Source organism: Aspergillus japonicus (genome assembly GCF_003184785.1).
Source record: "Aspergillus japonicus CBS 114.51 unplaced genomic scaffold BO86scaffold_63, whole genome shotgun sequence".
Lineage (NCBI taxonomy): Eukaryota > Fungi > Ascomycota > Eurotiomycetes > Eurotiales > Aspergillaceae > Aspergillus > Aspergillus japonicus.
In genome coordinates, this window is record NW_020291700.1 from 48,986 (window position 1) to 70,556 (window position 21,571).

The 21,571-nt window shown below is 53.8% G+C and overlaps 10 protein-coding genes across 10 annotated transcripts; 7 read left to right on the forward strand and 3 right to left on the reverse strand.

The window, feature by feature from the left end:
• The first annotated feature begins 1,733 nt into the window (after positions 1-1,733).
• Positions 1,734-3,841, forward strand: BO86DRAFT_346032 (putative salicylate hydroxylase). Its single transcript, XM_025669231.1, has 2 exons — positions 1,734-2,516; positions 2,576-3,841. Exons 1-2 carry the CDS (start codon positions 2,024-2,026, stop codon positions 3,484-3,486), a joined length of 1,404 nt encoding a protein of 467 aa, XP_025523917.1. The 5' UTR covers positions 1,734-2,023; the 3' UTR covers positions 3,487-3,841.
• Positions 3,842-4,579: 738 nt separating this feature from the next.
• BO86DRAFT_392105 (uncharacterized protein) lies at positions 4,580-6,367 on the reverse strand. The gene has a single exon (XM_025672737.1). It carries the CDS (start codon positions 6,176-6,178, stop codon positions 4,928-4,930), a length of 1,251 nt encoding a protein of 416 aa, XP_025523918.1. The 5' UTR covers positions 6,179-6,367; the 3' UTR covers positions 4,580-4,927.
• Positions 6,368-7,135: 768 nt separating this feature from the next.
• Positions 7,136-8,511, forward strand: BO86DRAFT_412638 (uncharacterized protein; the record flags this gene model as incomplete). The annotated part of the gene is made up of 2 exons (XM_025674665.1): positions 7,136-7,306; positions 7,363-8,511. 2 exons carry the CDS (start codon positions 7,136-7,138, stop codon positions 8,314-8,316), a joined length of 1,125 nt encoding a protein of 374 aa, XP_025523919.1. The 3' UTR covers positions 8,317-8,511.
• A 28-nt stretch (positions 8,512-8,539) lies between these two features.
• BO86DRAFT_198620 (uncharacterized protein) lies at positions 8,540-10,584 on the reverse strand. Its single transcript, XM_025666731.1, has one exon. It carries the CDS (start codon positions 10,121-10,123, stop codon positions 8,648-8,650), a length of 1,476 nt encoding a protein of 491 aa, XP_025523920.1. The 5' UTR covers positions 10,124-10,584; the 3' UTR covers positions 8,540-8,647.
• Positions 10,226-11,157, forward strand: BO86DRAFT_198738 (uncharacterized protein). The gene is made up of 2 exons (XM_025666732.1): positions 10,226-11,081; positions 11,136-11,157. Exon 1 carries the CDS (start codon positions 10,327-10,329, stop codon positions 10,909-10,911), a length of 585 nt encoding a protein of 194 aa, XP_025523921.1. The 5' UTR covers positions 10,226-10,326; the 3' UTR covers positions 10,912-11,081; positions 11,136-11,157.
• Positions 11,046-12,734, forward strand: BO86DRAFT_403123 (MFS general substrate transporter; the record flags this gene model as incomplete). Its single annotated transcript, XM_025673913.1, has 3 exons — positions 11,046-11,418; positions 11,472-12,352; positions 12,408-12,734. 3 exons carry the CDS (start codon positions 11,046-11,048, stop codon positions 12,732-12,734), a joined length of 1,581 nt encoding a protein of 526 aa, XP_025523922.1.
• A 1,402-nt stretch (positions 12,735-14,136) lies between these two features.
• BO86DRAFT_403124 (uncharacterized protein) lies at positions 14,137-15,235 on the reverse strand (the record flags this gene model as incomplete). Its single annotated transcript, XM_025673914.1, has 3 exons — positions 14,137-14,374; positions 14,508-14,712; positions 14,770-15,235. 3 exons carry the CDS (start codon positions 15,233-15,235, stop codon positions 14,137-14,139), a joined length of 909 nt encoding a protein of 302 aa, XP_025523923.1.
• A 230-nt stretch (positions 15,236-15,465) lies between these two features.
• BO86DRAFT_321665 (uncharacterized protein) lies at positions 15,466-16,389 on the forward strand (the record flags this gene model as incomplete). Its single annotated transcript, XM_025668352.1, has 3 exons — positions 15,466-15,839; positions 15,908-16,136; positions 16,201-16,389. The coding sequence occupies 3 exons, from the start codon at positions 15,466-15,468 to the stop codon at positions 16,387-16,389; spliced, it is 792 nt and encodes a 263-aa protein (XP_025523924.1).
• Positions 16,390-17,538: 1,149 nt separating this feature from the next.
• Positions 17,539-19,399, forward strand: BO86DRAFT_392110 (SANT/Myb-like DNA-binding domain-containing protein). Its single transcript, XM_025672738.1, has 2 exons — positions 17,539-18,169; positions 18,258-19,399. Exons 1-2 carry the CDS (start codon positions 17,951-17,953, stop codon positions 19,188-19,190), a joined length of 1,152 nt encoding a protein of 383 aa, XP_025523925.1. The 5' UTR covers positions 17,539-17,950; the 3' UTR covers positions 19,191-19,399.
• A 1,002-nt stretch (positions 19,400-20,401) lies between these two features.
• Positions 20,402-21,381, forward strand: BO86DRAFT_392111 (uncharacterized protein). The gene is made up of 3 exons (XM_025672739.1): positions 20,402-20,615; positions 20,702-20,826; positions 20,915-21,381. Exons 1-3 carry the CDS (start codon positions 20,480-20,482, stop codon positions 20,951-20,953), a joined length of 300 nt encoding a protein of 99 aa, XP_025523926.1. The 5' UTR covers positions 20,402-20,479; the 3' UTR covers positions 20,954-21,381.
• The last annotated feature ends 190 nt before the right edge of the window (positions 21,382-21,571 follow it).

Here is a 21,571-nt window from a genome sequence, read left to right on the forward strand (position 1 = left end):
AGGGTGCATGAATGGTTCGGCTACATGACATAACTTGATACACACTAACTTTGCAAAGATGGCGTAAAGAGTAGGGCCCCGTAGATCAAGACCCCTACCCTGAGTACCCCGTACTATGACCTAAGTGTTAGCCTGCAGACTAGCCTGCCCTGCAGGAACGGCGCGCAGTAGCCTGTCCCCTCGATCTGAGGTCCATAGTTCGTAGCGTCGAATTCTACGGACCGACATCGATCAGCCGGTGTCTCGCGGGGTCAAGTTCGGACCGTAAGGCATCAGGCACGGCCCTTGGGGCTTATCTCGGGGCTAAGGTGGGGGGAGTGGGTGCTGTGGCCAGAGTAGAAGTGGCTCCGTCGTGTCTTGCTCGGCTAAGCTTTGAGTCCCTGATGGTAGGGTTAGGGACTGAGTTACGCTAGAGACTTTAGGGAGTGTAGTTTTGAGATCATGAGTATGATCTTATTTTCTAGTTGTGCGGGGCTATTCTCTGAGAATTAGTGCTAAGCTTTTCGTTTAGTTATGATTGCATTATGGCATGGTATGTATACATACACAACTCATATATATATATATATGTATCTACACAAAACTCACGACGACAGCATATGAAATATAGATTATAGATTAAGCGCTACCATAGACGTAAATTACTGTTCAGATAGTCCTAGAAAAGTAAAAGTACAAATCAAAATAGTCCCTCGACGACCTTGCCCATCATAAGCATATAGTCCCAAGTATCGTCGACGATGAGGCACCTAGTACAGACCCCACTACGGAGGACAAACTAAGAGTATATTACCACATATGATCAGGTGACCGCCACGTGGCTAGGTCTAGGCTGAGCGCTGATGCTGACAGCCAGGGATTCGTAGACACCTGCCAAACCCGCGATCGTCAGGCTCCCTATCCCAAAGAAAACATGAACGTCAAGATCACTCAGATCGATCGACATGCGATGATCACGGGTGAAAGTGCTGTGATTCGACTAAATCCTGGTATACTTCTTTTGACTACTAACCAGGGGACCCGTTCGAATCTCTCAGGGTGCTCTATCACAGCTAGATTTACTGGAGGTCTCACAAATGGCAGCCAAAACTTTAGCTGTAGTGTTAGTACTAGTAGTCAGCAGGCATTTAGCACAGAATCAACACCGGCATTCCGACCGATAACTTAGAATTAGAGAACGGAGACCAAGCGTGGACAGCGGGGTAAGGGGAGCCAGCAAGAAAGGCGGGATTCACTGTGGAATTCATCGCGGACTGGAATTCCTACCCACGCACGCACGCACCCAGCAACGGAATTAAAGGATAACTCCAGAGTCAGAGTCAACCCCGCTGGTGCCGTAGCGTACGCTCCCTAAGATTGTAGTAGCCGCGATGAGACCACGAGGGAAGAAACGGCGCGAAACCCGCGGTGGTTTCCGGGCCAGCTCATTGGGTAACGGGATTGAGGAGGCAAGGCCCCAAACCCGCGGCGGGACTTTCCCTCGTGTTTGGGGGGAGCCCTACCTAGAACTTCTTCACCCCTCAGCTAGCTGACCCTAGCTTCTGGACACAGACACCAAGAGCCAAGCCTCTTTCCACCATGGTAAGCAGGGTTATTCTGCAGAGAAGTAACACCGCTAGGCTAGAGGCCCCCATGGTATGAGCGATGGGGCCCGAGCACCCCGGATTTGGACCATGTATCGGGTTCTCCATGAGATTCCGTCGCCCACAGCCCATGACTGCTGAACCGGAATCTGGGAATTCGTAATTCGTGAACAGGCATTTCGGGCTTCACGTCTCACTCAGATCGGGGGCTCAACATCCCGTTGGCCTCAAGTGTGATTATGTATATAATGGTTTTGACGATCCAGATCTTCAGCATGTCCCAGAACAGCAATTCCAACAGCTTCATCATCATCAGAACACTCCACAACAACAACAACAACAACAACCAAAGCCTCCTCCAAGCTTCTTGATTATCAATCAATCAACACATACACACTCTATCTCCACAACCACTCACACTTTTCACTTCCTAAACAACAATGTCTCACTCCACCCAGAACGAAGTCCTCGACGTCGCCATCGTTGGCGGCGGGATCGTCGGCGCTGCTATGGCCATCGGCCTCCTGGCCCGCGACATCAACGTCACCATCTACGAGCGCAGCAACGCCTTCAGCGAGGTGGGTGCGGGCATTGGCTTCACCCCCAACGCTGAGTCGGCCATGAAGGTGCTCGACCCGGCCATCCACGCCGCCTTCAAGAAGGTCGCCGTCCAGAACACCACCGACTGGTTCACCTGGTCCAACTCGGGCAACCGCGAGGAGGGCGACCTGGACGAGCCCATCTACAAGATGTACGTGGGCGAGCGCGGGTTTGAGGGGTGCCACCGCGCCGAGTTCCTCAACGAGATGCTCAACCTCATCCCCGAGAACCGGGTCAAGTTCCGTAAGAGCTTGGTTGCGGTGGAGGACCGCGGCGACGACAAAAAGCTGCTGATGCGCTTCCAGGATGGAACTACTGCACAGGCGGATCTTGGTGAGTCTTACCCCCCTCCTCAAAGCTTTTAAGAAGCAATGGCTAATATTATCATGCAGTCGTCGGTTGCGATGGAATCCACTCCAAGGTCCGCCGCCTCGTGCTGGGCGACAACCACCCGGCCGCCCACGCCGGCTACACCCACAAGTACGCCTTCCGGGGTCTGGTGCCCATGGAGAAGGCGCTGCCGCTGCTGGGCCACGAGCGCGCCTACAACCGCCACATGTACATGGGGCCCGGGGCGCACATGTTGACCTTCCCCGTGGCCAGCGGGCTGCTGCTGAACGTGGTGGCGTTCGTGCACGACGAGGCGGAGTGGACGGAGGAGAAGCTGACGGCGATGGCGACGAAGCAGGAGGCGGTGAAGGCGTTCGAGAACTTCACCCCGTTCACGCGGGGGATCATCGACCTGCTGCCGGAGACGCTGCACCGCTGGGCCATCTTCGACATGGCGGCCAACCCGGCGCCGACTTATGTCAACGGGCGGGTGTGCCTGGCGGGCGACGCCGCCCACGCCTCGGCGCCGCACCACGGGGCCGGGGCGGGCATGGGCATCGAGGACGCGGCCGCCCTGGTGGAACTGCTGCAGGCGGTGCACTCACAGGCGGCCCGCGCGGCCTGCCCGCACCGCCTGCCGGAGCTGCTCTCGGCGGCGCTGGCGACCTACGACCACATCCGCCTCGAGCGCACGCAGTGGCTCATGCAGACCTCGCGCTTCGTCGGCGAGATGTACGAGTGGCAGCACTCGCGCGATCCCGCCCAGATCTGCCACGAGATCGACTCGCGCTCCCGCCAGATCTGGAGCTACAACATCGACGAGATGATCCGCCAGACCCGCCAGGACTTCACGCGCCGCCTCTGGGCCCTGCACGCCCCCGTCTCCGACAACGCCCACATCAAGTTCCAGACGGGCTTCCTGCAGCAGACCCCCGTGGTCGACCGCATGCTGTGTACCACCTTGACGGTGTGACTCCACGTGTTGTTTCATTGTTTTTATGACTGGGCGCGGCGTTCTTGCTCCTGTTCTTTGTCGATAGATTTCTTCTGGCTTCTGTTAGTAATGATAATACCACGGTTACCCATCTGAGATAAAAGCATTGCTCCATCTTCCTTGTTTTTGTTGGGCTTGGTAGAGCAGTAGTGACGACAACTGACAGCGGACAAGTAGACTAGTGGATCCTGAGGGAGGAATAGTGCCACGCTAATGCAAGTAAGCTGTTGTGCTGAAGACACCTACCAGATTCTGGGTCTGAAAAATTTCCGACCAAACCCGATTCCCGGAGTTAAGGATTGTCAGGCTCTTATGTCAGCTTGAGGAATTGAGGATTGCGGAATTGGATTAAAGATAAGAGAGCCAGACCCGTGATGACGCGGTCCCGGCCTGGAGGAGTCTGGTAGTATAGCAACAGTGTGCCCGCGGCGGCTCACCTCACCTGACAGAACTACCTCAGTCCCTAGACTCAATCAGTCAACAAACGAGGGCAATCCGGGCAGATCCGGGTCGGACTTCACTCGGAGTCTGCTAGCTAGTTACCTACATGAACACTTCATTGCCAACCAACTATACCTACAGCCCTTCACTAATTGATAAGAACTATAGGTGCGCCGAACATGTGTGCATTCGAGCCTGGATGACTTGACTTGAACTAACTTTTGCATTTTTTTTATTTCAAAGATTGAAGCTATCTTCCTTGAATCGAAAGCACGAGCTTATCACTAAAATATACAAAGGGAAGATTTCTGCGTGGATTAACATAGACCTTCAGCCATACCTCCAGGGTTAACTAAGATATGACGATTAAGTAAGTTCATTGCTTAGGGCTCTTGCTGTAGTGCTTGAGACCTCATTTCTATTTAATTGTGTGTGTATATATATGTAACTGGAAATTTACTTGTGCATGGTCACAGGTTTCGGAGCCTCGTAGTGACAACAGAGAGCGTGGGTCTTGTAAGATAAGGTCCTTCATTTTCCATTATTCATAGTTCAGGGGTCCTACATGTTTCAAGGGTTCTACATTCTCAAGCCAGAGGAAATAAACCTAGATACTAGATCAAGTAGACAGCCACACTCTCATTGGATTGGTACAGATAGATCAACGCACTGTTGCTCCCGTAGTAAAACTCCACAGTCCGCTTCTCTAGTCTTGGTCTATACAGCGTTAAGGCATATAGGAAACCGCGCCACCCTTCCCAGTCGCCAACATTCCGAGTCGTCAGTCGGAAGAAAAACAAAAAGAAAAAAGAAGCCAACAAAAGAATTAAGAGATCCATTGCTCATCAAAAATCATCATCATTGGGAATAATACAACAGACAGCCCTCCCTGGAAAACACCCCAACTCCAACTCCATATACACGTAACCCGAAAGAACCCCAAACCTCATAACGAACACCCGACCCACAGCCAAAAAGCTCAATCCGTCATTTTCAAAACCGCAGAACCAAGGGTATCATTCAACTTGTGTCGCAGCGCCGACTCCAATATAAAGCACATGGACTGGTCCGCATCCGTGGGCGAGGCCTCGCGCCGACAGTACGACTGCGTGAAGCTCTCCACCAGCCCGCGCACCTTCTCCAGGTCGTTCATGACCATCTGCGCGACGATGCGGCGGTGGTCGCCCTCGCTGAGCTCGAACTGCCCGATCTTGATGGGCAGGACGCGCACGCGCGTCGGCGCCGTGGTCGGCTGCATGAATGCCATTTCAGGGATCGCTTCGCAGCCGTCCAGGATGGCTTGGTACCAAATCAGAACCTTGGAGATGGCTTGCGCAATGAGGGGCGCGAAGCTGAAGTCCAGAGAGCAGGGGCAGCCGATGACAAGCGAGAGATTGCTCATGGCTTTTTGGTTGAGGTGCAGGACGGCGTCGAGGCTGCGGGGCGGCGGTGCGTTGGAGTTGAGGACGCATTTGTCCGATGGCGGATGGAGGGCTTGCAGTGTGTTGAAGGTCAGGGTGATGCAGGATTGACCATGGAGGGAGGAGATGCTGGGAGAAGGGGACGAGGTGGAGGATGGGGAGCTCGTGGAGAGGGAGGACAGGCCGGTTTGGATGCTGGATTGCGAGCTGGATTGGTGGGGGGTGACTTCGAGGACCGGGGTGGGCTGCGGGGTGGTGATGTCTAGCAGCCGCTGCAGCTCCTGGTCCATCGTCTGCCAGTCGTCGATGAGCTGGAAGTCATTGTGTCCCACGCTGGTGGGCGGGTTGACGAGGAGACGGTCAGTTGCAGAGTAGTCGTTGAGCTTCTCTGCGATGGCCTCGAGGTCCTGATAGCCCAGTGTGTTGAAGAGGTCGATGTGCTGAAAATTGTTGTGGTTGTTGGGGTCCGCCCGGTCGGGCGAACTATTTTGGGTGTCCGTAACCGGGGTGAGATTGCCCCCTGGGGGGATCTGCGACAGACGTCGCCGCCCTCGTGGTCGGATGAAGCCGTAGTTGCATGGCTTGTTGCGCGCCACACATCGATCACATCGTGGATGCTGCTTGCCACAGCGCACTTTGGATTTGGCGCAGGCGTCGCAGCTGTCGCGGGTCTTGCGACTCGGAGGCAGGTCACTGTTGGTGCTCTCCCCCTCCTCCATGACACTCATGGTGGAGGTGTAGGGGGATGCATGGTCGATTGTAGGTGACCGTATCATATTGCATCCGGTCTGTGTTTGAATCTTCGGCATTTTTTTTCATGAACGAACTATACAGGTAGGAGTACTTAAGTATGGCTCATCGCTGATCGAGGATGGGGTCGTGTTTCCTGCTAATCCCGTCCGAGCACGTTGCAGGGACGAGGCTCGAGGTGTTACAGAAGAAAGAATCCGATCGCATGTTGTCGAGTCTGTCTGGTAGAAATCCGAAGCAAATTCCTGTTGAGATGTGGAAACACCGGTGTTCACACAATGAGCGCAGCTCCAAATCCGAGTCGCCAAGACTGGGCGATCTGCCCTCTGAATCCCGTTCCAACCCCGGCGGTGAGCCCCCGTCGACTCTCCTGACCGCTTCCAGCTGCATTCTGCCGCGCATCCCATCTATCCCTGGAAATAAGCTTGCTGCGGGCCCTTTCGGCAGTTGCTCTTGACCCTCATATCAGACGAGTCTCCCCCAGTTGGAACTGATAACAATTCGAAAGTCTTTGAGACCATCTCACTGCAATATACAGACACTCATCAGATCTCTGCTCTAATTCACATAATCTTCCGACGTATCTGTTTTCTTGCTCCGGGCTTCAATCACATCTTTAGTTTGCATGCATACCTGCAATCCTAAAACTTACCTCAATTGAGTTGCATCCCAATTTTCAAAAGTGGCTCTTGCATCACTGCGACTGTTTACTACAAGAGTCAACAGCATGCAACAGGCTGATGCATCGAGGGAAGTGGAAGCTCAAATAGAGGCAACGGCTTGATGCAAGCGTCCAAGCGCCCCGACGCAACACCCGGCTAAGGACCGAGGTCGGGACCCGAGACGGGCGCCACAGCCCGCATGGCGCCCACTCCTGCATTATGGGCCTTTCCAGCCTTATTCGGATCCCAGCCCCCTTGCTAGCATAGCATTGTTAATCGACCTACGGAGTCTTTCCACTCTCCACACATCCTGGTCGTGCTTTCAAGCTCTTCACATCTACGTCTATCCCCAATATGGCTATCGATGATGAAGCGGCCGTTTCTACCCTATCCTTTAGCGCTAAACATACCCTCTCATCCCTCACCAACGCGGCAGCCCTATCGGAGTTCGATGCATTAGTCCGCCGCGGCCTCGTCGTCTACTCTCCCTCCAAGATCGTGCGCCTCCAAGTTGACAACTTTCACGTACACAACCCACCATTCCTTCTCCTCAAGCTTCACAGATCTAATCCCAAACCCAGTTCGAATTCCGAATCAGCCAGTCTCTCACCAACAAACCCCAGTCAGGCGAGGGACTGAAACCGCCCAACGAAAGCAGAAACAACAACAGCAGCAACAAAACCAGCAACAGCAGCAGCAACAACAACAACAATGACAGCAGCAACAATGATAATAACGATACTACGTCCAGCCCAGCAACCTTCGGCCCCGGCAGCGACCTCGCCTGCCCCACGCCTGACCTCATTATCGCCACCATCCACACGACCCACATCTTCGTCCCGAACGGCTACAGCGTCTTCCGGCCACAGTTCCTCCTCCTCACCCAGGACTCGTACCGGCGCCAGCACGAGATATTGGATCGAGAGGACCTCGAAGCCGCGTGCGCCGTCCTCTGTGCGCTGGGTCAAGACGGTGGTAGGCGCTACTTCGCCATGTTCAACTGCGGGCGCACTGCGGGCGCCAGTCGGCAGCACAAGCACATGCATATCATCCCTTGTGCTGGTGACGAAGAAGAAATAAATCAAATCATCGAGCTGCCTACCGTAGGGAAGAGTGTAAATGGCGGCAACAAGACACCGGGATCAACCATCCTCCCGAATAATCCCGCCCCAAGATCCAGCGACATCCCCTTTGCGCATTTCCGCGTTCCGTTGTCCCCCTCCAGCTTTCAGGACCGGGCATACTCTGAGAGTGTGTTGGACGCATACGTCGGGCTTCTGGCGGAGATGCGATCCGCGTTGGGCGATGGAGGCGAAGGCGATGGGGAGGGGAATATCCCGCATAATGTGATTCTGGTCGAGGATTGGATCATGGTGATCCCCCGGTCGAAGGATCGGCACCGGCCGGATATCGCGGTCAACGGGGCGGGGATGGTGGGGTCGGTGTGGCTGGATCGTGAGGAGATCCTATCGCGCTGGTTGGAGATTGGGCCGGCGGAGGTCTTGCGCGGAGTGGGCTATCCTCCGTTGACTTAGGTTAGGTTGGCTCCCCTAGCGAGTACGTACCTGGAACGGCTGCGGCGGTAGACGACTTAGGACAGAGGGGACTCGCTTATCCTGCAGTGACTGGGGTAGATGGACCCAAGTCTGATCAGTGGATCTCCCCTGGAAATCCGAATTCCGGCAAAGCGTGGGATACGAAAATTCGATTCAGTTCTTGGTGTGGGAAATAGATTTCGGAAATTAAGCTAGATCATGATTCGCAATCTAAAGGCTTCATCAAAGAACAAACCCATAACGCAGAAAGAAAAAAAAGAAGAAAGTCTAATTACAAGAATCTCGCACCCATTCTCCCAGGGAAAAAGATTTACAGCTCCAAGCAGAACCGGTTAAACTCCTCATCCTCCAACAAGCAATCCATCTCCTCCTCGAACAAGTTCATCGCCAACTCAATGCCGCCCTTGCTCCGGCGGGGCAGGATGAACGAGATGCGCGCGACGTCGTTGAGGGGCCCGTTGAAGCAGCGCACGGCCTCGGGCTTGCCCTCGTTGCCGAACCGGCGGGTACCGAACTGGATCGAGTCCACCGGGAAGAGGAGCAAGTTCGAGATCAACATGTCGGCGCCGGCGGTGCGGCGGAAGCGGGGCTTGAGCTGGGCGAAGTCGCTCACCCCCTTGATGAGGGCGTAGGCCTCGTGCAGGCTGGCGCTGTTGACGCGGCCCGCGCCGGTGCGGATGGCGCGCGCCACGCGGCCCAGCGGCACCGCCGGGTCCAGCAGCTCCGCCACGGGGATGGCGGACTGGTTGTAGAAGGTGATGTTGCCCAGGTAGCTGGGCGGCACCGCCTGCGAGAACTCCATGCGTCCGTCGATCGCCGACTCCAGGACCGACTCCTCGTCCAGCGTGTCGTCGGCGGCCGCGGCGCGCGCCCGCACCAGACTGCGCCACATCAGCGCGGTGACCACGTCGTTGCCGGACAGCGGGCCGGTGGTGCTGCTTTCGTCGGCCGTGGAGGCCTCGCATTCCTTCTGCAGGGCCGTCATGTTGGCCGCTGACATGTAGAAGGTGCGGTTCTTCATCTGCCGCGGCGGCTTGGGGTGCTCGTTGCCGAACCAGTTCTGGAAGTCGATCGGGGTCGTCGAGCCCTCGCTGGGGCGCAGGCCGACCAGGCCCCGCGTCCAGGCGTCGGCGTCTTGCAGGGCAATGGCCCCGGATTTCGGCGGCACCCAGAGCTTGTCGAGCAGGGTGCGGTCGGAGCTCTCGGCGGGGAAGGGCTCGAGGACTTCGGAGGGGTCGAACACGCTGCGGCAGTTGTCGGCCCACAGCTTCATCACGGTGACCATGGCCGTGCCGTCGATGGCGGCGTGGCAGGTCGACATGCACAGCACGCAGCCGTCCGGGATGAAGTTGGCCTGCGCCACGAAGACGTCGCACCCCGTGTCCAGGTTGCCCTCGATGGGCACGTTCAGCAGCTCCTGGTCGTCGTAGGCGTCGCTGGGGAACCCCTCCTCGCGCAGCTCGGCGAACGTGTAGTCCGATTCCAGCTCGTTGAAGCGCAGCTGGTGCGGCAGCGGCCCGTCCACCGGCGCGGCGGTGGCGGGATTGTACCGCAGTTCCCGCTGCCCCGGGCGGTACCCGGGCGTGTCGGGGGACTGGCGGAACACTTTGCCCCCGAGCCAGGGCACCTGCACGAAGGTCTGGTGCAGACCCTTGCCTAGGTCCTCGAAGACATCCAGCGGGGTCGTGCCGGGTTGCAGGGAGAAGTAGTAGCACAGCTTGACGTAGTTGGGCCGGTGGAGGTGGTCCAGCACGTTGAGCGGGACGTGGACGGTCTCGGACGACATCGTTCGGGTAATTAGCTGTGGATGGTGGATGTGGTTGGGTGTGGAGGGGTGGGATGGGATGTCGCTAAGAAAAAAGTGGTTCGACGTGTCTTGGTCCGTGGGATGTTGCTTGTCACCCGCCTCAATTTGCCTCTCGCTGTGATGGTGGTTGTGATTGATGTTGATGGTTGCATCTCCTTCCCATCGAATTAGGGCTTATATAGATGATGTGTGTCCATCGTGAATTGCACTACCCTGACACCGGTAGTGTCGTAGAACCTCGAGTTCAGGTCAACTCCATGTCGGGGACAGCAGTCAGTCTGGATCCAGAGTCAGGATACTCAGGACTAGAATTGAGTCAGATCCAGACTAGTGATCACGCACGCGCGACAGGGCGACCATCACGAGATAAAGTAGGGATAAGCGGCGACAATCGGGCACGAATTGGCCCGTCGCTGGCCGGAACAGGAAAAGCCATGAACACTTTGGGGGTTAGTCATCCAGCTGATTCAGGTCGAGCTGATGCAGTGATTTCTACCAATCACAATGGCTCGAATGGCCCCTCCAAAAGTGTCCGAGAGTCCGACGGAGAGTCCGACAGTGCAGCAGTCGGGCATTTCACACCGCTGTCACTGGTCGGCTTTCACCCTTTCCAATCCCGTTCCGGTCGATCTTCCCATCACGAATTGAGAGCCCATTGCAAACCATTCCCAACTCTATCAATCCGTCTCGGCCACTTTACACTTTACACATCACCAGGTTACCAAGCACAGGGGTCTTCCAGTCTGTATATATTTCCTCCAAAGTGACGGCTTCTCTCCTCAATATGTCTGACCAGAGCATTTCCATCATACCACTCTCATCATCATCATCATCATCATCTACTTTTGATTATCTGATATCCCAGATAACCTACTCCGCCCGCGCGCCTTAACCCTATACTATGGCGACCCTTCGTCAGTATATCAACCTGCGAGATGCGGCCAGGGAGGATGTGACCAGAGCCCACACCTTACCTGACGGTGGCTCATCCTCCGGCACCTCTACTCCGGACGAGAAGGAGAGGGCCCTCATTCCTGGCGTGGAGCTATCTCGCCCCTCTGAGAACGATGGCTCCGTCATCTACGTTGTTGGCTGGAAGGAGGGCGATCCCCTCAACCCTCAGAATTGGACCCGTGCCAGAAAATGGATCTGTACAGCCACGGTCTGTCTGATTGCCTTGGCTGTCAGTATCCCCGGTACCATCGATGCTCCCATTTCGGCTGCTTTCAACGAGAAGTACCACGTCGGTGAAATCGCCGGTACCATGGTCACTGGTGAGTTGTTGACCCCTTTCCACTAATGCAGGGGTCGAGGCTAATCGTTGCAGGAATGTACCTCATTGGTGTGGGTGTGGGTTCTCTCTTCGCCGGACCCTTCTCGGAGACATTTGGCCGCAATGCGGTCTACTTCATCACTCTGATTGTCTTCATGCTGTTCATCCTGGCGAAGGCCTTGGCGCCCAACTATGGTGCCGCCATTGTCTTCCGCTTCATCCAGGGCTTCTTTGGTGCTGCCCCCTTGACGGTCGGAGGTGGTACCGTGGGTGATATCTGGGGTCCTCTCGATGTCACTTTCAGTCTGCCATTTGTCACTATGGCCTCGTACTCGGGTCCCATCCTCGGTCCGATCATCGGTGCCTACATCCCTGCTGACAAGTCGAACTGGACCGACTGGATCTCTCTCATCATTGCCGGTGCCGTGCTTGTCTTTGTCGCTATGTTCCAGCCTGAGACCTACGGTCCCACCTTGTTGTCATGGAGGGCCAAGCACCTGCGTGCTGCCACCGGAGACTCCCGCTACCAGGTCGATGAGTCTGCCTCCACCAGCTCGCTGGGCAGCCGTCTCCTCGTCAACGTCTACCGCCCCTTCCAGATGACCATCACGGAGCCCATCGTTCTGCTCTTCTCCTTCTACCTGATCCTGCTGTACATTGTCCTGTTCACCTTCCTGAACGGCTTCCCCTTCATCTTCACGCAGACCTACGGCATCTCCAACTCGCTCACCTTCATTATCTGGGTGGCCATGTTGGCGGGTGACGCTGTCGCCATCTTGCTCATTCCGCTGATCTACGGCTGGACCAAGAAGGCGGCGGTCAAGGCTGCGACCAACGGTACCGCTCTGCAGGCCGAGGTGTCTCTGTACTGGGCCATGGTTGGTGGCTCTTTCTTGATGCCGATCTCCTTGTTCTGGATGGGCTGGACCTGTTACGTAAGTTTCCCTTTATCCGGATGATGCAGCGTATAACCTGACTAACGCATCCCAGTCCGACATCAGCATCTGGTCCCCCATCATCGCGACCTTCGTGTTCGGCTACTCCCTGGTCACCATCTTCACGGCCACCTACCTGTACATTGTCTTTGTGTACACCGTCTACGCCGGTTCCGCGCTGGGCTTCATGACCTTCAGCCGTTATGTCATCTCGGGTGCCCTGCAGCCCGCCTCGATCCCCATGTACCAGCACATGACTCCCCACTGGGTGCTCACGCTGGTCGGCATCCTGGCCACCATCATGGCGCCCATGCCCTTCCTGCTGTACAAGTACGGCCACCAGATCCGCGCCATGTCCAAGAACGTGCAGAACAAGGCCTAAGCGATGAGCGCAAACGCAAGACCAAGAGTGCAATACACAAAGCAGCACAACACACCGACAAACGAGCGCACCTACTCCAGCGCAGCAACCACACCCGACCTATCAAGTTCGACTTGACTACCTGGTAGAGAGACATACATAGACCGGCGACCGGCGATTAGGGTTCCCCAACTCCCGACCGTATAATTGGCGAATTTCCCTTCTGAGACACCCCCCTTATTTGTTTTGACTGTGTTTTGACTGTGTTTGGTTTTTGATTCCCTTCTATCATGCATATATCCATGTGCGAAGAGCAAAATGTTGGATTCTAATTTTTTCTACAAGGTGATTGAAATTTGATGTGGATTGATTTATTTTTTATTGATGAAACATGACGCGCGATGAGACACTAATGGGCTTTATTTAATGAAATGAAAGAGATGGATTGATTTTGATTTGCAAAATATACCTTAGACTGTTTTTGATGTTTTGTGTATGAATTGTTGTGTTCTAGATAGGAATGAGCATACCATTTTAAGGGAATCAGCTGATTTTGAAGGGCGTGAGTAGAGGCTTCGTAGGGTTTAGGCTAGGCTGGGGAGTTAGGGCCCAAGATTTCAGGCAACAACCCGGGCAGGGTTTGTGGTTTGTGGCCGACATGTTCAAGTACTGTGACGGGACGGGACGTTTCATTTCATTTCAACATGACATTTCAATGATTGTTTCAAGCAACATTTCAGGCTGGATCTTTCAGCATAGCATCTGATTTTATACTCGAAGGATCTTGTCTAGGCCATCAAAAGCGAGTCAGTAGAATAATCTGGCAAGCGATCATTCAACGATCATTCAAGGGTGGTTCAAGCTGACGATTCAACCCATCGTTACGTTTCAAGCAACATTTCAAGCAACATTTCAGGCAACATTTCAGGCAACATTTCAGGCATGGTTTTCAGGCATCTCCCAGCATCATCATGGATAGATATGACCTAAACCAAATTCATGCACCACTTCCACTAAAGACCAAAAAAGCGAGGCAGCTTCGAAGCTCGTCGCTCCTTCGCAGAGGATTGGGGCATTTATGAAGAGAGATCGGATCCAGCAGTAATTCAACCACTCTGGGCTCCTCTTACAGAAGAAGCGCCCAGGAAATATGCTTGGTAACAGATCGGCAAAGGTTGATAAGAGCAGATGGTTCTGAAGAGAGGCTGTACCTGTGTTAGGCGTCATTTGATAATTCATCACGCGTACTACGGACATATTTCACTTGACGGTCCCCATCAGGGACTGATCGCAATAAGTGGAGAATACTCTTGCCAGAAGATAAGCACTGGAGGCGTCTCTCAACGGCTATACAAATATCGTCCATGCCCTCACCGGATGCGCTCCGCTGCGCCCGGCCGTCTCTTCAACTCGCCGGTGAAGTCTATTTGCTTGGCTGGGCAGCATCCGCATACGCGCGCAGGGCAATCGCCAGCAGGATGCCACCAATGCTCTCCATCTCGCTTCTGACGCTTGTATTCCAAGGGCCAAATTCGTGCATGGTGAGGAACGAACGGGGCGCATTCGGGGGCAGCGTATTGTTAAGGTACTGGATGTAGCTGCTGTCATACTCCGCGAAGGTGATGAATATCTGATGACGGTCTCGCGATATGTGAAGACGGCTGGGACTTTGTGAGTAAGGGACATGTCCAGGTAGTCGGCTTTGGCCAAACAAGGATAAGGCACAAGGACCGCCTGGCCGTGCAATGGAACATAGGCGGTAGTCGAGGTAGAAGAGAAAAGAAGGCAACCTACCGGCCTGGAAGATTCAAAGCGCCTGTGGGATCAGGATCGGACATTATCCACGCCACCATCTGCGCAGCCTCTTGCATCCGAATGGGATTCAGCTTTTTTCTCCGCAACATGGGCTTCACCTCAATCAGCGCCCGCACCCTCTCCGAAGAGCCTCCGTCCTCCAGGTAGCCATTGGTTCGTGCTTTAAAGGCGGCGTCCTCAAACACTGCCTTGAAGGACTTGCGGTGTAAGGTCTAATCGCTTGCTTGGGGGAAGTGCATACTCAGCATATTTAAGTAGTCCACTAGGGCAGCATTAACAATCTGTTCTTTTTTGGTTTGGGGATACATCAGGGGTGTGAGCTTCTCGGGCCCTGGGGTCTGGAAGGGTGAATCCTCAACCTCTGGCGTACCGGGTACCTCTGATGAGGTTGACGCTCTACCTGTGGACAGTTTCTGCGCTAAATTTCCCACCTTGGCGCGTGTACGATTAGCGATGGGGGAGAAGGCCACGCTCGGTTGAAAGTTCTCATCTTTCGATGCTGCAGCCTGCAACTGATACTTTTTAGCCAGGGCAAATGTACCTTCACGGATCGGGCCGTTGAGGAAGCTTTGGCGGTAGTTGGCCCAGGATTGGAAAGTGGCCAGCAGCTTGTCCGCTTCCCTTTTCCATGTCTCCAGTTCGAATTTGCTTAGGCTGAGATCTTGAAACTCCCTACCGGTCCAGAGAACCTGGAGTAGTGCCGACATGCGATTGCCTGACGTTGCCGAACAACTGCCTCTCTGTGCCTCAGGCCACAAGGCCGGGCCTCCCGCCCTTGCCGCCTTCAACAAGACAATCGGAAGAAAACAGGCTCATCATCCATCTTCCATCTAGCTATCTATCAATTCTATAGACCTCACCATCTCTCTTACCCTTCTCTTCTTTTCTCTGAGACTAAGTAGTATAACATTCTGATTGAATATTGGTCAAACTAAAGATGAATGACGCTCTTGTACGCGAGCGGGCTGATCGTCGCCACGCGTTGGCTAGAATTGAGAACCTGATCAAGGAGACCCCCAACATGCATGTTGAATCCTCTGATCTGAAGGCGGCCGGCATCCGTCACTTGCCCTTAGACCTTGCAGACGGGAAAAATCCTCAAAATCGCCCGCGCTTCTTCCAACCATTCCAAGAGGAACTGCCTCTCCCGGAGAGCGAGGAGAAGATGCTGGAATTCGAGCCCGATCTGGAACGCATCATGTGGGAGACTCGAGATATGGAGCTCTTCCTCACCAAGCACTTTTACAAGCGCGGGAGATATGCAGCGCTAAAGTACCCCCATAGCCTTCCGCCTTCTGGTGGATATCGAGAGTATGTCATGCCTCCACAGCTATCTTAGCCTTTTATGGGGCCATCCTCCTGACTATTTTGGCATGCAGGATTGGGGATTACAAGTTCGGCCAATTGCTGGAGGCTACAGGGTTTAACTGGTATGCCGCATCAGTCACCGACTATTGGGCGGGCAATCGTCCATACTTCAAAGTCATGCTGGAAAGTGACGCCATCGGAGACGAGAGCAAGCTGCTTCGCGGGGAGATCATGACCATCACCGATATCATGGCTGCGAGGCTGAGGACCAAGTCGCTGCGCCCGCATATTGTTGCTCCAGTAAGGAATCTTCTCTCTCTAGTGGGGTTGCTATACACCCTTGCTCACCTTACGTGTGTCCCAGATCCTGGTGGTGTCTCTCATGGGTCCCCGCCATGCTCGCGTCCTGGAAGCCGATTTTGATGGGAAGTTTCTCAACATTGGCGCTTCTAAGCTCTACGACTTTACGAAAAAGAACACGGATGCTGCGCAATTGCTGACGCGGTACCGGCTGGGTGGCGCTTGTGGACAGACTGAGATGAAACCATCTTAATCTCTGGTTGTGGGGTTCAGTGCAACATCTAAAGTTGGATCTCTTCGACGTCCTATAGCATAGTGGCGTCGCTATTGCTCTTTCTTTCCTTTTTTTTTCTTAATGACTTTGATGAGCGGCGCTCCAGCAACGACAGCTACAATCTGCACGACTAGCACACGGGCCTGAATACTGATCTAGCTAAAAGCAGTGACAGCATCACAGTCGCACCAGCTCCGAAAGTTTTCCATCGGCAGAAATAAGAATGGTGGCCAAACGCCACCATCTCGAGTCAGGTTTGAGTCTACAGTACTACCTACTGCTATGCCGCTGCGCTGCGTACCGGTAGCCGACGAAGAAGGGCACTTTCTTCTATTTTCCCGACCATCGCATTGCAATCAGTGAGGAAGTGAGCGATGAGTCGAATCTTTCGTACGGGCAATAAGCTGCATAGCGTGCATACTTTGGCTGTTTGCCCCGATGGTTATCTATACACTTGACTCTGGTTAATCCGGTCTACAGGGTCTCTGCAATGGCCTTTTGGAGTTCCATTGGCGTACATCGCGGAAGCGCGCGGGTAGATCTGACGATGGAAGAACAGTGTAAAGCCTTCTGGAAAGCATGGCGGGTTGGCATCTGCAGGGTCCGGTAGATTCTTGCCTTCGAGATTGATAAACTTGGTAAATCATTGCATGTTTGCTAGAGAGCCTTGTTGGCAATGAAGATACAGGCAATTCTTTCTCTGGCTAGTTAGCCATTGAATTATTTTCGAGGACGGGGTTGAATGGATAGGATTAGTCGAGCCCCCCAGGTCGATTTGCTAGGTGGGCGATGCTGCAGGCTAGATCAATGCTGCAACTCGTGAATGTTTCAGTCTGCCGAAACTGGGTCTGCAGATCGTGAAGATTACTGCATAGGATGAGGCCTGCAGAGTCACCAGGATCGTGGTAGACTAGGAGAGAGCGACCACACGTGGAGAGAGCCAAACCACGAGGGGAAGAGTCCAGATCCTTCACGGTGAAATTGGCAGGGAGTAAATAAGGTGGCGTTGTTGCCGGGCTCTCCCGCCCCTCCGAAGGATGAACTCGGGCATTTGCCTGTCCTGTGCGGCTCTCGATAAGCCACCCAAAAGCCCCCAAAACCGCCAAAATAGCCAAAATAAGCCCCGACGTCCCGTTGCCGAGCCCTTTTCATCCTCCGACTTGATCTTCGACTTGCTCCCTCGTCATGACACGGGTTTACCCTCCGCCGGGATTCACCTGCTTTTGCTGGGCTTGATTGGTTTTCCTTGGTATTTTTGTCGTATCTTACCCCATGACAGGGATTCAAATACAGTCCGCCTGAAGGATCTCACCATTCTCGTCGTTACGGAGTTTACCATTCTTTGAGACAGGAATCAACTTCCAGCTTGGCGCTATCGAAGAAAAGAACAAAAGCATCATGAATCCCAGCTGCTTCTGCACGGTTTTCTCCTCTTTCCTGCTTCTCAGCTTTAGACTTCAACCTTCTTCGCTAGTGTGAGCGTTCAGCCACGTTCCTGTTTTTCTTGGAAACCATTACCCCACTGATATGCAGATGCACCATGCCCCTCTGCAGGGACTCATTTACCCCGGCCAGCCTCAACACCGGTACCTGGTCCCCGGATGAGGACGAGAGACTTCGAGAAGCCGTTGCGCAGTATGGCACCCGCTGGGTGGTGGTCGCCGCGGCCGTGGCGACCCGCAATGGTGATCAGTGCGCTAAGCGGTGGAACGAGAATCTGAACCCCGATCTCGACCACAGTCCATGGACTCCACAGGAGGTATGTACGTGAGGAACGCAGTACTGCAAGAAGCCGAAGCACAACAATCATCCTCCATAAGTACTCCGGCTAATTATCACTCCCACAGGATCAACTTCTCCTGCAGCTGGTCGACATCTACGGCCGCAACTGGAAGTTCATGGCCAACAGCTTCCTGGGATCTCGTGCCCCACAAGCCCTCAAAAACCGCTACTCATTGCTGATGCGACGGTTGAAGCGTCGGGGCTCAATCTCCAAGCAACCCCGACCGCTGTCATCCTCCGCTACCACCATGACCACTGCCGCAACCGCTACAGACAGCGTCAACAAGCAGCAGACACCCTTCACGCCATACTTCGATCTAGGCATGGATCCCCGCGCGACGGGGATGCTCCCCACCCCAACCGAGGAAAGCAGTGGCAGCAGCGGCAGCACCTCGTACGCGAGCTCGCACCACAGCTCCATCTCCGAGGGCAGCAAGCCGACGACGCGTCCCAGCAGCCGCTCCAATTCCTACATGGACCTGACCAACATCTTCGGCACGATGACCGGCACCGCCTTCGGTGACGACGTGCAGTATCAGACTCATGACCTCTTCACCACGCCGCCCAGCACCACCGTGCTGGTCCCCGGCGGTGGGGACGGGACGACCGGTACGCACCACTCGTCGGACGCCAACCAGCTAGAATGGGAGGTCTGGCAGAGCTTGATCGACCCGGGGTCCGGCGAGACGACCATCACCACAACCACCACCAACTCCTCCTCCCGAAGTACAACCAGCAGCGGCAGCGAGTCGGGGAAATCTACCCCCGACGCGGCCCCGGGCTTAGTGTCCACCCCGCAGCCGATGGATCTGACCACCGGGTTAGTAGCCCCGGCTAGTACGGTCCTGGATAACCACGGGGTCGAGTACTCGGTGCGATGTTCGCGGGCCAATCTCAAGAAGCTGATGCACAACCTCTGCGATGCGGCCATCTTGGAGACTAGTGCCGCCATGTCGGAGGGGGATCAGGTCACCCTAACTTTACATCTGAAGACCTGATCTTTGGGTTTATTTTTTTCTTTTGTTGTTGACGAGCTCATGATACCTGTTTATAGTCGTCAGATTTTGACTTGATTGCTTTGCTCTTTGGCGTTCTTTGTGTATGATATCTTTGGCGAGGCTTTCGTCTCGTACCTTTCTTATGTTTGGTGTTGCATTCCAGATGAGTGTATCTGTGCATGAGGTTTATGATAGAGTATATACTAATCTTTCTTACGCTTGATCAATGAATTTGTGATGCATGTAAGAGCTAAGCTCTAACGGGAAGTAAGTCACTACAGCCGAGCATAGAGCAGAATACACAGTAGACCAAACCATCACCATCAACAAGGACGACTTGTCAGATTCGAGGTTAAATCCCCGCTGCTCTTTTATGGGCCGTCCAGGATGCCCAGGAAAGCACGTGATATTCTTCTACCGCTTGCTGCCGATGTCAGCTGACAATCTGGAGTTGGCAACTGTCACTGTCTTCTAAGAAAGGTCTCTGAATGCCTTTCAGGGGTTTTGGGTGGACTACTAGGTAGGTTCCGTAATTGGCGCGGCGTCGAGCGGCGAATGGGGTGCGGGTGCAGAGCCCTTTCCCCAAATTATCGACAGCAATGAAGCGTTCAAGCACACTTTCGAAGGCTTTTCAAGATGTCACGGATGATTGTGGATCGACAAGGAAACGAGTGACAGCACGCAGCAAAAGTGTAAAAACCCACAATCAGGGGTCGGGATGGACTAGGCCCTCGGGTAACTGGTCGAGCGGTGATTGGGTTGTTGAACTGTGGTGCAGTAGCTCTTACCAGTCATCGACAGCAATGAAGCATTCAGCCACATGATAGGATAGGTACTGGTACTTACAGAGTACTACCTACCTAGTAGCTAGGTAGTACTAAGTAGAACTGAGTGCATAGTAGTAGTACTAGGTACCTGTAGTACCATATCATCGCCGGCGGGTAGCAGGTACTTCCAGTTTAGTTGCCTTTTCAGCCACGAATCAGAAGCTCGAGTCGATCGCCGTCCACAGGGGATGATGTAGTGGATTCACCCGACTGCAACCAGGCACCTGGGCAGTGCCAGGAACCTGGCGGGCGGATGGGTCTCAAGAGGAAACGAGTGACAGCAAGCGTAAAGAGTAATTGGCACAGTACGTACTCGCTCTTGCGTTTATACCTCAGAATAACCTGCGCAATACACCATATAAACCTCCCCACGGCCTCGTTAGAAACCGCTTTCAAGATAATAAACATTCCTCAAGTCCCACCAACAAAAGCGCTCAGTCCTTCTGCGATCGGACTACAAAAATGTCCTCCTGGTCACCAGAAACAATCATTGCACTCGTCACATTAATTGCCACTGCTCCTTCATCGTTACTCGTGTTCTGGGATTTCTACGATCGTCATTATCGCCGCCGTCACTTCTCTCCGCAGCTCCACCATGGTTCGTTAGACCCATACTCTGGTTCTATGTGTACTCCGCAATATCCCTTAACTCTAAGCTAATTACTTTTACTATGTGTCTTGTAGATCCAGTTCCCGTCCACCCAAGGTCTCTCGACTCTCGTACACAGCATGTTGCCCCGTCGGACTTGATCGCGCATCTACCACCCGACGCGCAATTTTATTACTTTCGAGACATTGATGTACAAATGGTTCGTTGTGGCATCCTGTCCGCTAGTGGATGCAGGATTCATGGACGGTCGGGATTCATTGATAATGGCTAACGGATGATGGTTGCAGCATATACGGCAGTTGGGCGCACATGTTGAGCGTTCTTAGAATCGACTTTGGAAATCGCAACCTTGAATGTGTTGAGGGATATGAAAGATGATGGATTCCCCTATCTAATCGGAGAACGACCTCAGCGGCACTTTCTGCAGCTGACGAAGTCACGGCGGTCAGTGGCTGAGCAGCCAATCAGGTGCCACCAGGTACTCTGACACAAATCCTCGCAACTGACTCTTGAAACATACTGATAAACCTCTGTCTCCTTCTCTCCTATTTCTTATTGTTTATTATTTTCGGGTCAAGTTACAGGTCATCAATAGAAAGGTATATAATACTGCATTAGCTTGGATGTTTTTGGGTTGTCGGTCGGGTGTGGCGTCTTGAGGACGGGAAGGTTATTACGAGTGTCTATGAACGCATGGTGTATAGGATAATGTGGGATTAGGGATGTATCAGCTTATACCATTCGATTATTTGCAGAGGGAGTTGAGTCTGATTGTGTACTATGACTAATGACGAATGTTTGGGTTCAAGGAGCATTTTGTGTGTCCGTGTGGATGTACGGACGAATTCGGACGAATTCATCCGAGTCTCTCCTGAAACCATTCGGACGAATCGTCCGGCTGTATGAGGTATATATGGGATTGAACGTCCACATTAAAGATTTTT